This window comes from Haplochromis burtoni, unplaced genomic scaffold (genome assembly GCF_018398535.1).
Source record: "Haplochromis burtoni strain Fernald_Lab_line unplaced genomic scaffold, NCSU_Asbu1 Contig_578, whole genome shotgun sequence".
NCBI classification, from domain to species: domain Eukaryota; kingdom Metazoa; phylum Chordata; class Actinopteri; order Cichliformes; family Cichlidae; genus Haplochromis; species Haplochromis burtoni.
In genome coordinates, this window is record NW_024582939.1 from 42,495 (window position 1) to 56,886 (window position 14,392).

At 42.4% G+C, this 14,392-nt stretch overlaps 1 protein-coding gene across 2 annotated transcripts; it reads left to right on the forward strand.

The window, feature by feature from the left end:
- Nucleotides 1-6,138: 6,138 nt before the first annotated feature.
- slitrk3a (SLIT and NTRK-like family, member 3a) lies at nt 6,139-14,358 on the forward strand. 2 transcript variants are annotated; one of them, XM_014329564.2, is made up of 4 exons: nt 6,139-7,149; nt 7,451-7,512; nt 7,762-7,849; nt 9,710-14,358. In XM_014329564.2, the coding sequence occupies exon 4, from the start codon at nt 9,768-9,770 to the stop codon at nt 12,480-12,482; it is 2,715 nt and encodes a 904-aa protein (XP_014185050.1). In that variant the 5' UTR covers nt 6,139-7,149; nt 7,451-7,512; nt 7,762-7,849; nt 9,710-9,767; the 3' UTR covers nt 12,483-14,358. The 2 variants fall into 2 exon arrangements, with proteins under 2 accessions (XP_014185050.1, XP_005948342.1); XM_005948280.3 differs by lacking the exon at nt 7,451-7,512.
- Nucleotides 14,359-14,392: the final 34 nt, after the last annotated feature.

A 14,392-nucleotide genomic window follows, 5' to 3' on the forward strand; every position in this document is an offset into this window, starting at 1 on the left:
TGTAGTGTAGAATACTGTCACAGTCTGGGGGGCAGACCGTGGGGGATGTAGGAGAAAGGACCCAAACGCTGGACTTAGTGGAATGAACAGTGGGTTTATTTACAGTGAGGTAAATGTACACCACACATTGAATCTCCAAAAGTGCTCCCTCAACTCCCGTGACGTGTCTTCTCCCAAGTGCTGGTCTCCCATGCTCTCTGTGCCTACGCACACCCTGTGCGTCCTGCAGTCCCGTGTTCCGCTCTCCTGAGGAAAGAAACGACAGTGCAGCCATTATGGCACCAACTCCGGCAGGCATATACTTAGCAACACTAGAGACACTGACATGGAGTCTAACTCAACGATCCTGCGCCGGAGGAAGCTCCATCGCTCTGTTAAGTAGCTCCCCCGACGATCCTGATCAGAAGCAGGTGTGTGGGAAGCTAGGCGTGACCAGCAGCTGGCAGGGCCACACCCATCAGGCCTGCAGGTGGCTTGTCCTTCATCCTCCAGCCACACACACACACACACACCAGCATGTAACACAAGAGCACAGTGCAGCAAACATACATCCAATACACTAATAACAATAAAGGTCCACACTGTTCACGAACCCCGAGTCCCCGGAACTGGGTCCGTGACAAATACTGTATGTGTGGTTTTCTATATCTAGGAACGTGGAAGAAGCAGAAGCATAGACTAGCGAAATGTAGTGACAAGGGCAGACAAAACAGTGTCCAGTTAAATCATTATTCATTATCTAATTATGTAAGCACTTTACAATAAACTTTGAATTACCACAGGCAGGCTACTGGTTTCCTGTAATGCTGTCAGACGTTTCAGTAACAGTGACAATATTCGTACTACATTTTACAGTAAGAGCGCTATAAAGATGTTACAAAGCTGTAATGTTCTCGCCAGACAATGACACCTACACTTGCTCTGTTTCACTCAGATTGTGTGTGAGAGAACAAAATGTCGACATCTGTTTTATATTTGGATGCTCTTTTGTCCTGAACTTCATCCGCACTGTTGGGCCAATCACTCAGATGTGACCACATTAAAGTGCTGCTCAGTGGCCAGCACACACAAGCACACAAAGAGAGAGGGAGAGAGTTCATAAACTTAGAAAGAATTCATTGAAGCAAACCCCAATGTGACATTTAACTTCTTCTCTGGCCCTGTATATTTGCAGTGTCTAATCCTGTGAGAGTCCACTTTACAACAGAAACTTATAATACCTGATATAAAAAGATCTACATGGAGTTTAGCTTGATTTCCACGAAGAATTTTATGTGCACTGCCAAAGAATATTGAAAAAAGAAACAATGTTCTGTGGTTCTGAATATTTCAAATTCAATATAAACATTAATGGATCTTTTCAAAGGATTTTTTCTTTGTTGTTTTTAAAGTCAAAGATCTCCCCAGCCACTGTTTCTTAAAACCTAGGTCAGGGTACATTTTCACCCTCACCCATTCTCACACTCAAATTTCAAACAAGCCCAGGCATTGAACTACAAGACTTTGAAAGAGAATGTTGCTGTGGACTCCTTTTTTCAGACTCCGTCCATCCATTTGCAGGAGTCACCAGACTAATGAGAGATGCAAAGACCTCTCTCCCCTGCCAAAAGCTCCTCTAGGTCAATAACATAATCTGTATCCCACAATGGCCATTGACAATGGGTGCAATACACTGCACTCCTGGAGCACCCCCCACAGGATACTCTGAGGGAGTCAGTGAAATGCGCTCTCCAAGTCCACAAAATACATTTAGACTTGCTGGGAAAATATCACCTCAAGTATCCTTGAGGTCTAAACAGATTGTCCAGGGGTTCACAACCAGCCAGAAAGCAGCATTGTTCTTTCTGATTAACATGTGAACTTTCCTCTTTTGTGCCCCACCCTAGACTTTCCCGTGGAAGTTGAAGAGTGTGATTCAGTTGAGGCACCCCTTCTGGATTGCATTCTTAAAAAGGGGGACTTGAACCCCAGTTTACCAGCCAGAGCCATTGGTGCAGGGATGCCAGGAAAACCAGGATGATTCAACAAAATACAGAGCATTGTGAATATTATCCACCAATGGGATTGAATGCTATGAAGTGGATACTATACTATGAATAAATTAAAATGCTATGTACTATACAATATATATACATAGCTTTCTTTCCAAGTATTAATAACATGCATGTGGACTTTAAACAATGTCTGTTCTTTTCATAAAAAAATTTCAGTGCAAAGCATGCAGTACTTCTGCAAGTACTGAGCACGTGAAAAGATATAAAATATAGAACAACAGCTATTTTCTGTCTCTAGTACAGCAGAGAGTACATAGATGTACTACACAAAGCTAGATGGCAAATGGCCTGCATTTGTATAGCGCTTTTCTAGTCCATAGGACCCCAAAGCGCTTTACACTACATTCAGTCATTCACACACTGGCGATAGCAAGCTACATTGTAGCCACAGCCCTGGGGCGCACTGACAGAAGCGAGGCTGCCAGACAGAGGTGCCACCGGGCCCTCTGACCACCACCAGTAGGCAAACACGGGGTTAGTTTCTTGCCCAAGGATATTTGGCATGCCAAGATGCAGCCTGGGATCGAACCACCGACCTTCTGTTTAGTGGCTGACCTGCTCTGCCACCTGAGCTACAGCCACCCCAGTGTGTGAAACTTACAAAGAGTGTAGGTCTTTTTTATTATTTAATAATAAAAACCTACCATTAGAGAACACAATAGTTTAACGTTTGTCACTAAGAATATTTTGAACATAGGACATATTCTTAATGACAAACACTTCTGTGTAAAGTAAGCTGTTTTTCCCAGCCAACATCAGACTCAAACAGAAAACAAAAGAAAAATATACAGACTTCCATGGTAATGAATATTGTGCATACTGATTTTAGATTTTCTTATAGGTGATGATAATAATAAAGAAATACATTGTATGTTTGTATTGTATGATACAAAATATCAAACTAAATCATGCTATCATGTGGCACATAAATCTCAGATGGGTTTTTTTCCTCTCCATTTTTTACCCACATCTTCTTTTGTCAATCTGTCCTTGTTAGTAATTATAAATATAAGACAAGATAGAACTTGTAGGTGCCTAAAGGAAATCTGTCAGTCATGTAGTAACACAGCGGCACGGAGACAGACGGACATGAAAGAATGCAGCAGGTTGGCCAAATAAGCAGGCTATCAGATAGAAAGACTGGCAGGCGGGTGGTCTGGTTGGCAGGCTGCCAAGTTGTGGTGTATGTGGACAGTGAGAAAGGCAGACCAGTGACATATTGGACACACTGACTCCCAAGCAGTCAGGGAGACTGGCATGAGGAGAGACAGCTAGATAGATAGACAGACAGATAGATAGGGAATTATTTGACTGTGCCTTCCACCATCCCTTGTGGTTCACAAAGGACATGAGGTATGTCACTGAAACCCCTGATGACAAGCAGAGAAACGGTAATGGAAAGTTTCAAAAGGTGAAGGCTGAAAAAGAAGGAAAGTTTTTGAGGGACACAAAACTTTTTTTAAAACTTTTCTTTTTTTAACAATGCAATAACCCATTAGCTTTTAAAACTGTCAGTTTAAATGCCCAACCATTATCTTAATTTCATGGATATTTTGCATATTTACATGTTATTTAAGCAGTCCTGCTAATCAACCCTTTGATAGGAATGTTTGGTTATAAGTTTCTAAAGCACTGAAAAAATACTTGACATATTATTATTGCTGTCATGTATTATTAAGCATTTATGAAATAAAGATACCCCTTTGCTGTTGTGGGTGCATCCTTTTGTCTATTCATTGGCAGCAGTTTACTACAATACTCTTTATTGTCTCTGATGATTGATGTTGTCGGTGAGGTCAGTTTATTATTCAGTGATAACCTTAAAATGTTACCCGAATTCATACTCATACTTTTGCTTTCTCGATCAGCGTCCCTAGAGTGATGACATTGCTTGACAGTGCACTCACCCACTGACCTTTATAAACATTAACAGACCTACCATACCTTTCTAACTGAGAGAAAATATTTTTTTTAATAAATGGAATTATAATACACCAAATAGATTTAATAGCAGTACACCGGGTAAAGAAACAAAAACCTCAACCAAAGCATTTTTTCTGGTAAATTTAAATCTTGTTTTCATATCTTAACTGATAGTTATGATTTAGCACTACAATACTTTTGCTTCAACATCTATAAACGTATGTCATGGTCCCCTGGTCTTCCTGTGCCAACTTTCTGTTTTCTAGTTGTTTCTCTTCCCTGTTCTTTCTCTCTATCTGTCTCCCTCCTTTCTCAGTATATGTGTACGCATGTGTGTCTGTTTCAGGGGCGAGTTTCCTCCAGGAGCACCTGCCCTCCTGATCTGTACAACTGGAGTTGTCATCAATTTTCTCACCTGCGCACAACTGTTCGTTTCCTGTCTGCTACTTGAGGCTGAAGAAATCCCTCAGTTGATGCCAGATGTTGTACTAACAGTGTTATCCCCCCAACACACAAACAAACACACACAACCCTGACAAGGATAAGCGGAAGAGGATGGATGGATGAATGGATGGATGCTTCCAGTCTTTGGAGACTTTGAGAGATTATAGTGGAGATAAATATATGGACTTATCTGCCGGTTACCTCATTCCCCAAAACAGCTTTATGAACTTGTTTACTTCCAGTGCTCACATTAAACCTGTTGAGCATTTTTTTCCATCTTAGCCTTGACATCGTGACTCTTTGTGTTATACAGATTACATTTTTATTATTTACTGTCCTTCTTTGCCCTTCCTGTGACATGATATTTGTCAAACCCAAGCATATCAATGTCCATGTTTTGCTGTAACATTCAAAGTGGAAGCTCTAACTAGTAGTCTCATTAGCACTGATCTCCAAAATGTATGTTAGTGCTGCTGTACTGTGAAAAACTCTGGCCATCCATGTCCAGTGAGATGAATGAAGGGTTTGTAGTGGCCTTATGTCAGTCTTTTTGACAGTAGCTGACAGTCTGAAAGGGTGAATGATGGCTACTCATGAAGAAGAATGGCAGTTTTACAGTCCACCAGATGCTCTCACTTTTTTCTATTCTCCTATCTATTTTTGTGTGTCCAATATGTGTCTGTCTATGGGTGTGCACTGCCTAAGGCTTGTGTGTATTTTATTTATCGTTATAGAATGGTGACTGGTCTGGAAAACCAAGGGAAAACACATCAGGCAAAACATTTCCATCATGTCCCACTAACACGTCTGTAACTCCAGAAGTAACTCTTGATAGATGTTTTTTTCTTTGTTGACACCAGTGTGTGTTGGTGTCAGTTATTTTAATATGACATGGCGTGAGACAGGCACTGAACTGTGCAGAAATTGGGAAACACATTTACAATATGAATAGGAAGGTTCTCTGTACTCCAAGATTCAACATTTTTTGCTATGAACATCACTATTTATTAACATTGCATATGTGCAGAAAGCATGAATGTCCCCAGAGCTCAGTTTAGCCTGGAGTAATCCACCATGACATGCGTGGTAAATCTCTACAGGATTGTCAAATGGGGAGGTTTGCTTGTCTAATACCATGACAGGACACTTTCAAAAATGACTAAAAAAACAAAAACAAAAAATACAGTTGCGCCTACACAAATAGACTTACTGATTTTCAATTTTAGCTAACTTATCCTGCTTTACTCGGAGAGGATCTACTGAATAATTTTAATAAGACTTGCTACAGCCTTTAAAATACCTGCGCACATTTAAAGTATCCTTTCTCTAAAGTGACTTTAATGTATCATAAATATAATCAGCAGTCGTGTTATGAGAGAAGGATTCCAGCAACCCGATATCGTCGCTGATTTTAGTGACGTTTCATTGCGTAAACTTTTTTTTTTTGCCTTGTGCTGCAACCACAGCTACTGTAACGATAATTCAGCAGTCCACAGCAATCATCCTCCTCCTTGCAGAGATACAAGAACTTTGCAAGTGCATCCCAGTCGTCTTCGTGAGCTGTGGCTTGGTTTGCCGCTCACAACACGGGCTTGTGTTGCCCGCTGGAGGCGAGGCGGGGGAAGGCACGCAAGTGGATGAGAAAAATGAAGCTTTCTGTGCTTCTCTGTCTCTCTCCCCCGCCTGCTGTAGATAGTCGTGGCCACCCTCTGCGTCTCCACAGCAGTGAGAGGAGGTATTGGGAGGGTGAGGGGCTGCTAACTCCACAATTTGCTCTCGCAACTAACGCCGAATAAATATGCTCAGCGAAAGAACTGAGTATCATTGTGATTATAATTAGATAAGCCTCATAAGGAGAGAGAGAGAGAGAGAGAGAGAGAGAGAGAGAGTCCTGACTGTCATCCACAGGTTTCGTAGTTTCACCCAGCCCGCACGGCTCTCGCTCCCAGACTCTCACTCATTTATTTATCTATTTATCCGTGACGCGCGTCCCCGCCGCGAAAGCCCGAGCGCTCCCCACTCTCTCTTCCCTTCCTCTTCTCCTCTCGGCAGCATCCAGAACCATAGAGCAGCCGTCCCCATCACTCGCTTTCCTCCCCTCCTCCTCTTTCTCTCGCCGCCAGATCGCTCTCTCTCTTTCTGCGTCTCTCACCCCCTCACCCCCATCCACCTCCCCAGCTCTGTCCCTCATTCCTCTGACGCACGACAGGGAAACATACCCGAGGAAAAAAAGAAAGGGAAAGAAAAAAAGATAGCAGCTGACCCAGCCACAGTCGATATGATCCACAGATTCCTTCTACTGCTGAGCCGGAAAGAAACGCGGTCCTGAAACCGAGAGGAAAATACTTGCACCCAGCTATACCGTTGTTGAGCGCGCACCCGGGGGGCGGCTGTGGAGAAGGAGGGAGGGGGGAAAGTGGTGGAAGGGGAAGTGGACGGACACAAGCCGAGGACTTGCATTTTAAGCAAACTGCTTTGAGAGGGAAAAAATGTAGAGGAGAAAGAAGGGAAGAGAGTCAGAGTAACCGGAGAGTGAGAGTGGCAGAGATCGCATTCCTATCACGTCTTCATTTCTTCTCTCTTTTGCCTCAGCCACTGAGAGATCGAGAGAGAAGAAGAAGAAGAAGAAGAGAGGGCGAGAGATAGAGAGAGAGGGAAAAGGAGAGGAAGGGAGAAGGAGATCTAACAAGATTCAAACTAGTGGTCTTTCCCCGATGCTTTGCAATTGGTGAGTGGTTATAGGCTGTTTCCATGTGCATGTGCATCATACGGGGAGCCTTACGCAGATGTGTGCATGAATGTGTGTGTGTTGCCGTGCTTATCGGTGTCTGCATAGCCACAGACTTCAAAATGGGACAACAAGCGTTCTTCATATATCGAGGATAACGGATCACCGGCATCTAGTTAACTGATCAGTGGCCGTTCGTTCTTTATTCGGAAATTTCCTGCCAATGTCACGACGAAAGCCTACTGCATTATGCTTGGCATGTATTTCAATAAGCGCTCTGCTCTCTGCTCTGTCTTGACAGCACCGGTTTCGTGTGTGTGTGCGCGCGGGCGAAGAGGGCATATTCTCTATTTTTTTTGGACTGTAAGTTGTGCAGTATAATAATTTCACCATAACTTAGTATGATTTAAATTCAAGTTTAATCCTTTTCCAGGTTGTACTGGAATTACCACGCAAGATAAGCAGTACTTTTAACTCATCCCCGGCTCATTTACATGCGCATCTCTTCCTCTTTCCATCCTCAATGCCCTCCTCTCTCTCTCTCTCTCTGTTTCCTCCTGTTCCTTTCTTACGCCTCGGTCACCCCCCCATTTCTCTTTCTCGTCCTCACAGCCGGACATCGGACGCTAAGCGGGACGCACCGGGCAACAACAGGACACACTGCAGGAGGATATGTGAAGTTGGAATCCTACTAAACTAAGTACGTATGTTAAACGATCTGATACACCCCAAGGGAATATAAAACGGCGTTTAGTATATATACATATTTTTTTTTAATTTTCTTTAAATTTTATTAGGCTACTACCTTTTTGGCATCGCATCGGCGCTTTTTTGATCCCCACTACGGAAGTTGAAACGATAAATCGTGGAGGATTATGCACAGAGTTGGGAATGAAAACAGTGAATTTTTCAACGAGGGAATTGCATGAAGGATTTTTTCCCTACTTTTTTCCCGTCACATCATTTTTGGGGATTACAAAACATGTTTTCCGTCTTTTTTTTCTTTCGTTTTTTTTACCGATGTCACTGGGCTTTCGATTTCAGCACCACGGACAGCGTCTTCACTCCCACAGACAGTCGTAGGGCATCTCCCTGGATTTTTTAATGCCTTCGTTTGAACGGAGAGCGCTGTGCGTGCATGTATGAAAAGTCACAGCCTTAAGACAAGACGTTCTGTGTGTGTGTGTGTGTGTGTGTGTGTGTGTGTGTGTGTGTTTGTTCGTAGGGAGAAGGATGGAGATACTTTATCCCTATTACCATAAAGATGTGGAAGAATCTTTAATAAGTTTTTTTTTATTATTCCTTTTGGATGACTGGCTCTATTATTTTATATAACAAAACATTTTTTGTTTTGCAACTGGACATTTTACGAATATATATATATATATATATATATATATATATATATATATATATAATATATAGATATATATATATGATCTTATTAATCATACGACGGTTGGATCCACGAAGATACCGCCTTACATCTTAGCTTCTCGGAGCAGCAGATTCGGCCACTGCGTTATTTCGCTTTACTTTTTCCGATTCACATCCAGTCTTCAAATGTTTTCAGTAGCTGAAAAAAAAGTTCAATTGAGGGCATTTTAGGAAAAAAAATAGAGGTTTAACTACGCTGGAATAGACACTAATGTTTCAGTTATACAGGGAATTAACCCCAGGCAAAGGGCTGTAATTTTTCGTTTTCTGCAGATCGGATTAACGAAACTATTTTACCTATTTCAACACGTTACTGACGTTTTTACATTTGACAGTTCAGGCCTAGCGTGAAGCTGTAGTGGCGTTGTTTACGTATTTTTCAGGCGTATATATTTCTTCTGTCACATTTGCTTGAGTCATAATAGTGATATTTAATTGTGCTGATATTTAATTTTAAGGAGAAAAAAAATAAGAAAGCGTCACAATAATCCGTATTTAGCCCCACTGTGGATACCAAGCGGGCACCTTATCTCGTCCTCTTCCAGCGTTAGACCTTCAAAGCACCTGCTCCCATTTCCACCAAGCTTTTCTGGACTCTAGTTTATTGAAAGAGGGATTGATGTCCCTGTTATGCAATAAATACTGCGAAGGGGCAACTTATACTCACCACTAACCTCACCCTGCTGTGGTTACCTTCTTTATTCAATGTGATAAAAATATCTCAGGTGATTTTCTGCGTGCTTACCAGCATATTTGCTGCATTTCCCCCTCCTATTTGGTAAAGTTAACTGTCTTAATGTAGAGATTTGTTTGTGCAGCATATTAGCCCTACAAAGATGCCTCACACATATTTTTTAAATACTCTTCAATATTGCAAAATTGAAAGTAGGGTTCTATGATTTTTTAATTCATTGGTATTATTTTCAAGATTTGCCTTGCATTCTACTGAAACTAATGTGACCTCCTCTTCTCTCCTCTCTTCTCTCTATCCCATCTGCCTGTCTTTTTTGACACAAACATTTCTTGGTTGAGGGCATGCGTGTACCTGTATGTGTAATTACGACACCCGCTTCCCTCCCCCACCCCCGCCCTTCCTCCGCTCCTTCTCTGTTTTCTGTTGCAGTGTTGTGAAGTGGCTCTGTCCCTGGAGCCAAGACTTCATCCCTTTGGTGTCAGCAAGGATGCTGTGGGTTACCTTGCTGAGCACCATAGCCTTAGGATGGACCACGCCGATCCCACTACTGGAGGACTCGGAGGAGATCGACGAGCCCTGCTTCGAGCCCTGCTACTGTGAGGTCAAAGAGGGCATCTTCCACGTCCACTGTGACAATAAAGGATTTACAAATATCAGCCAGATCTCCCAGATATGGAGCCGGCCCTTCAAGCTCAACCTGCAGAGAAACTCCATGAGGAAGCTTTACTTTAACAGCTTCCTCCACCTTAACAATGCCATATCCATTAATCTGGGCAACAACGCCTTGCAAGATATTCACGCCGGAGCGTTCAATGGCTTAGGAATACTCAAACGGCTGTTCCTGCATGAAAACAAACTAGAAGTTTTCCGGAATGACACTTTCCTGGGCTTGGATAGTTTAGAGTATCTCCAGGCAGATTACAATGTTATCAAAAGGATTGAAAGTGGTGCATTCAGACACCTTCACAAATTGAGAGTACTTATATTAAATGACAATCTGATTCCTGTGCTCCCAAATTATCTTTTTAGGTCTGTGTCACTCACACATCTGGACTTGAGAGGAAACAGACTAAAGACATTGCCATACAAGGGCACACTGGAGTATATTGGGAGGAGCTTAATGGAAATCCAGCTAGAGGAGAACCCCTGGAACTGTGTCTGTGAAATTGTCCAGTTAAAAACATGGCTGGAGAGAATTCCCTACACAGCTTTAGTGGGTGAAATCACATGTGAATATCCTTTCCACTTACATGGGAAAGACTTAAGGGAAATCAAACGCAGTGAGCTCTGTCCTTTGCTCTCGGATGCAGAGATAGAGGCCAAGCTGGGAATTCCCAGGATTCCATTCAACAATGAGAACACATGGCCTACTAAACCTTCCTCAATGCTCTCCTCCTTTCACAACACAGCCTCTTCTGTGGAATACAAGGAAAGAGTTGTAAAACCCACCAAACGACCTCGACCCACAAAGAACCCCCCAACTCCTCGTAGCATCTACCCAGGCATCAACCAGCCCCCAATTGCAGGTTATCAAACAAGGCCCCCTATTCCAATAATTTGCCCTGCTGGATGTATTTGCAATCTTCATATCAATGACCTGGGGCTAACGGTAAACTGTAAAGAGAAAAGCTTTCATAACATCTCAGAGCTTCTTCCACGGCCCCTCAATGCCAAGAAATTGTATCTCAGTGGAAACCTAATACAGAAGATCTATCGTTCTGATTTCTGGAACTTCTCAAGTTTGGATTTACTGCATTTAGGTAACAATCGGATATCTTATGTCCAGGAAGGCGCCTTTATCAACCTACCGAACTTGAAAAGTTTATATTTGAATGGGAATGACATTGAGAGACTCACCCCTGGGATGTTTCGGGGGCTTCATATGTTGAGTTATCTTTACTTTGAGTATAATGTCATTCGTGAAATACAGCCTCATTCCTTTTCCCTGATGCCAAATCTCCAGCTGGTTTTTCTCAATGACAACTTGTTGCGTTCCCTCCCCACTGATGCCTTTGCTGGAACCAACCTTGCACGTCTCAACCTCCGCAACAATTACTTCCTTTCCTTGCCCGTGCATGGTGTACTGGAGCATCTGACCTCGATTGTCCAGATTGATCTCCATCAGAACCCCTGGGACTGCTCCTGTGATATCATTCCCCTCAAACAGTGGTTGGAAAAGCTCTCCTCTGTTATTGTAGTTGGAGATGTCATCTGTAAGACACCAGAGTTTGCTTTTGGGAAGGATCTGCGTTCACTTGAGGTTGAAGTCATCTGTCCCGAGCTTAAATATTCTTCAGGCCCATCCCCAGCTCTGCCTGGTGGGAATGACTTCACCACAGGGAGCTCTGACATGGGGGTGGCAGGTGGGAGAGGTGCTGTTCCACTGTCTGTCCTCATCCTCAGCCTACTAATCCTCTTCATATCTGCTGTGTTTGTGGCCGCTGGGCTTTTTGCTTTTGTTCTTCGTCGCCGGAAAAAGTTGCCCTTCCGGAAACGTTCTGAGGTAGATCTGACAGGGATCCAAATGCAATGCAGAATTTTTGAGGACCCACCAAGGCAAAGCAGTTCCGGGAACACTGGCACACCAGAGAAACCTACGCAGAGTATGCACACACACACCCATGCTAGTCACACACATGCTCATGGCCACGTCTATGATTACATCCCTCATCCTGTGACTCAGATGTGTAACAACCCCATTTATAAACCTAGAGAAGGGGAGATAGCAGAGGAGGAGAGAGCACAGTTTTCTGAGAAGAAAGACAATGGGAGCAGTAGCAACAGTAACTACAGAACCTTATTAGAGAAAGAGAGAGAGTGGACCCTGGCTGTCTCCAACTCTCAGCTCAACACCATTGTTACAGTCAACCACACCACGGCTGACATGGCAGGATTTCATGAGAATGGAGGGCTCTGCCCAACAGTGATTGACAGTCAGAGGCCCACGCCTACTGTTGGTTTTGTAGACTGTTTGTATGGGACAGTACCCAAATTAAAGGACATGCATGTGGCGCATGCACACCCACCAGGCATGCAGTACCCTGATTTGCAGCAGGATGCACGGCTAAAGGAGACGTTGCTTTTCACAGCGGGAAAAGGTTGCTACCCCGATCCGTCCCAAAGTGATTACCTTGAGTTGAGGGCCAAACTTCAAACCAAGCCGGATTACCTCGAAGTCTTGGAAAAGTCTTATCGGTTTTAACATCTCTAGCCCATGGACAAAAAAAAAAAGACACAACGTCAACTTATTCACTTTGCCACCCTCAAAACAAACTCACCCAAAATCCATGTTAAAAAAATGAAACAAAACAAGCATAAAAAAACCAACTTGAAAATGCAGCATGATATAAAATAAAATATTATATTACAGTCACAATGTTTCCCCCCCAAATCACTTTGGAGGAGAGGCCATTCTCAGATAATTCAATTAAGTGCCTTTTTTTCAGAGTAGCCAGCAATGTCAACAGCCGTTATTTTTATAATATATAAATATCTCAATAAGTCCACGAGAGAGGAAAAGAGAAACAAGAGGGGCACTGGGGAATAAAACATACAAACCATCCTACATCTGTCACTAAAATCCATTTTTATGGAATTACATGATGCTGTACCAGATTCAATGAAGACGCACGGGAGCTGGACGTCTCCCTGATTTTGGGGTTTTTCTTTCTCTCTTTTTCCCCTGACTAGGATGTACAAACACCCGGAGGCCGTGCACATTAAGTTTGTAGGAAATGATCAAAAGAGAGAAAAAAAGAATATATATACATATATATATTAAAATGAACTGCAGTTTGCTGCATGCACTTGCTTTGGTGCAGGAAGTGAGAGGATTTTCTCAGAACTATCCAATGACATTATGAACAGAGATACTGCAACGCATTTACAGTTCAGTGTTCTATTTAATTTTTATATCTTATTAATATGGTTATTACTATTAATGAGGACTTCTGTCTATATCAGGGTGCTTCTCGTAAAAAGGATGCGCCGACGCACGGATGGCAAAAACATTTGTGAATATTACTATAAGACAATGCCGAAGGTTTTCTGGATATTTCCACACACTTTGTTAAGACCCACCCCTTCTCCCCCTTCTCCCCAACCCCCCACCCCACCCCTCCATTACTTCTGGATTCCCCATCGCCACCCACTAACGGCTTTGTAGGAGGCACTTTTAATGTTTTCTCTCTCACAAAGATTTGAAGAAAAATGTGCATATATTTATTCTGTAATTTCAGTGAAGAATTTAATTGTAAAGGTAATGTTAAATCAGTGTATAGTGATTATGCGTCTGGTATAGCCTTCTTAATAAAAACAAACTCTTCAATCAAATGATGAAAGGCTGAATTGGGCAGGGACGTATGTGTGGAGCACTACTGACAGGGACCATATTTGGTGTCCTGTCACAAAAAGGCATGATGAAGCTCTGGTCAGCCATCATGAGAAAATGCTGCTAGAGTCAGAATAACAGTGCTAGACAGGAATGTAGCGGGAAAAAACATTTAAACTAAGTTCAGCTTAGTGATATTTTTCAGATTAGTACTAAATTTATATACGTTTTAAGTTAAGTGTTGGTAAAAGAACCAGATTTATTTATTTTTCCTAAAATTTTTTATGTCTATTCATAGTATTCCCTATGGTCTTTACCTGCTGAATGTCTTAGTGTACCGTTTTTTTCGCCTCTACATTGCTGGTCTCAGTTGGATAATACCTGGAGCAAAAAATCAAGTGCAATGCCACAACACGTCACGTGAATGCTGCGGGGTTTGAAGTGGATATAGCAGTTGATACCAAATCAGTGAGGCATGCTGCGATTGTCATTATCTAAACGGGTATTGCTGATGTAGGCTAATAAACAGTAATTGAGAGGGTGAATGAAAATGTGATTGGAAGATGCTCTTTGAATTTGCACATCTAATTTCTGTGACTCCCTCCACAGTAGCAGTGTGGATTCGCTCCACTGGAGGGCGATAAAAAGGTGTTCAGATTCAGTTGGGCATTTATTAGATTTGATGCAGTTATAAGGTGATGCACAAATTGTTCATCCTAAAAGGTCATACAATCTCATATTCAGATGAATGGTCATATGAATTATTTTTAAAGTATATATAT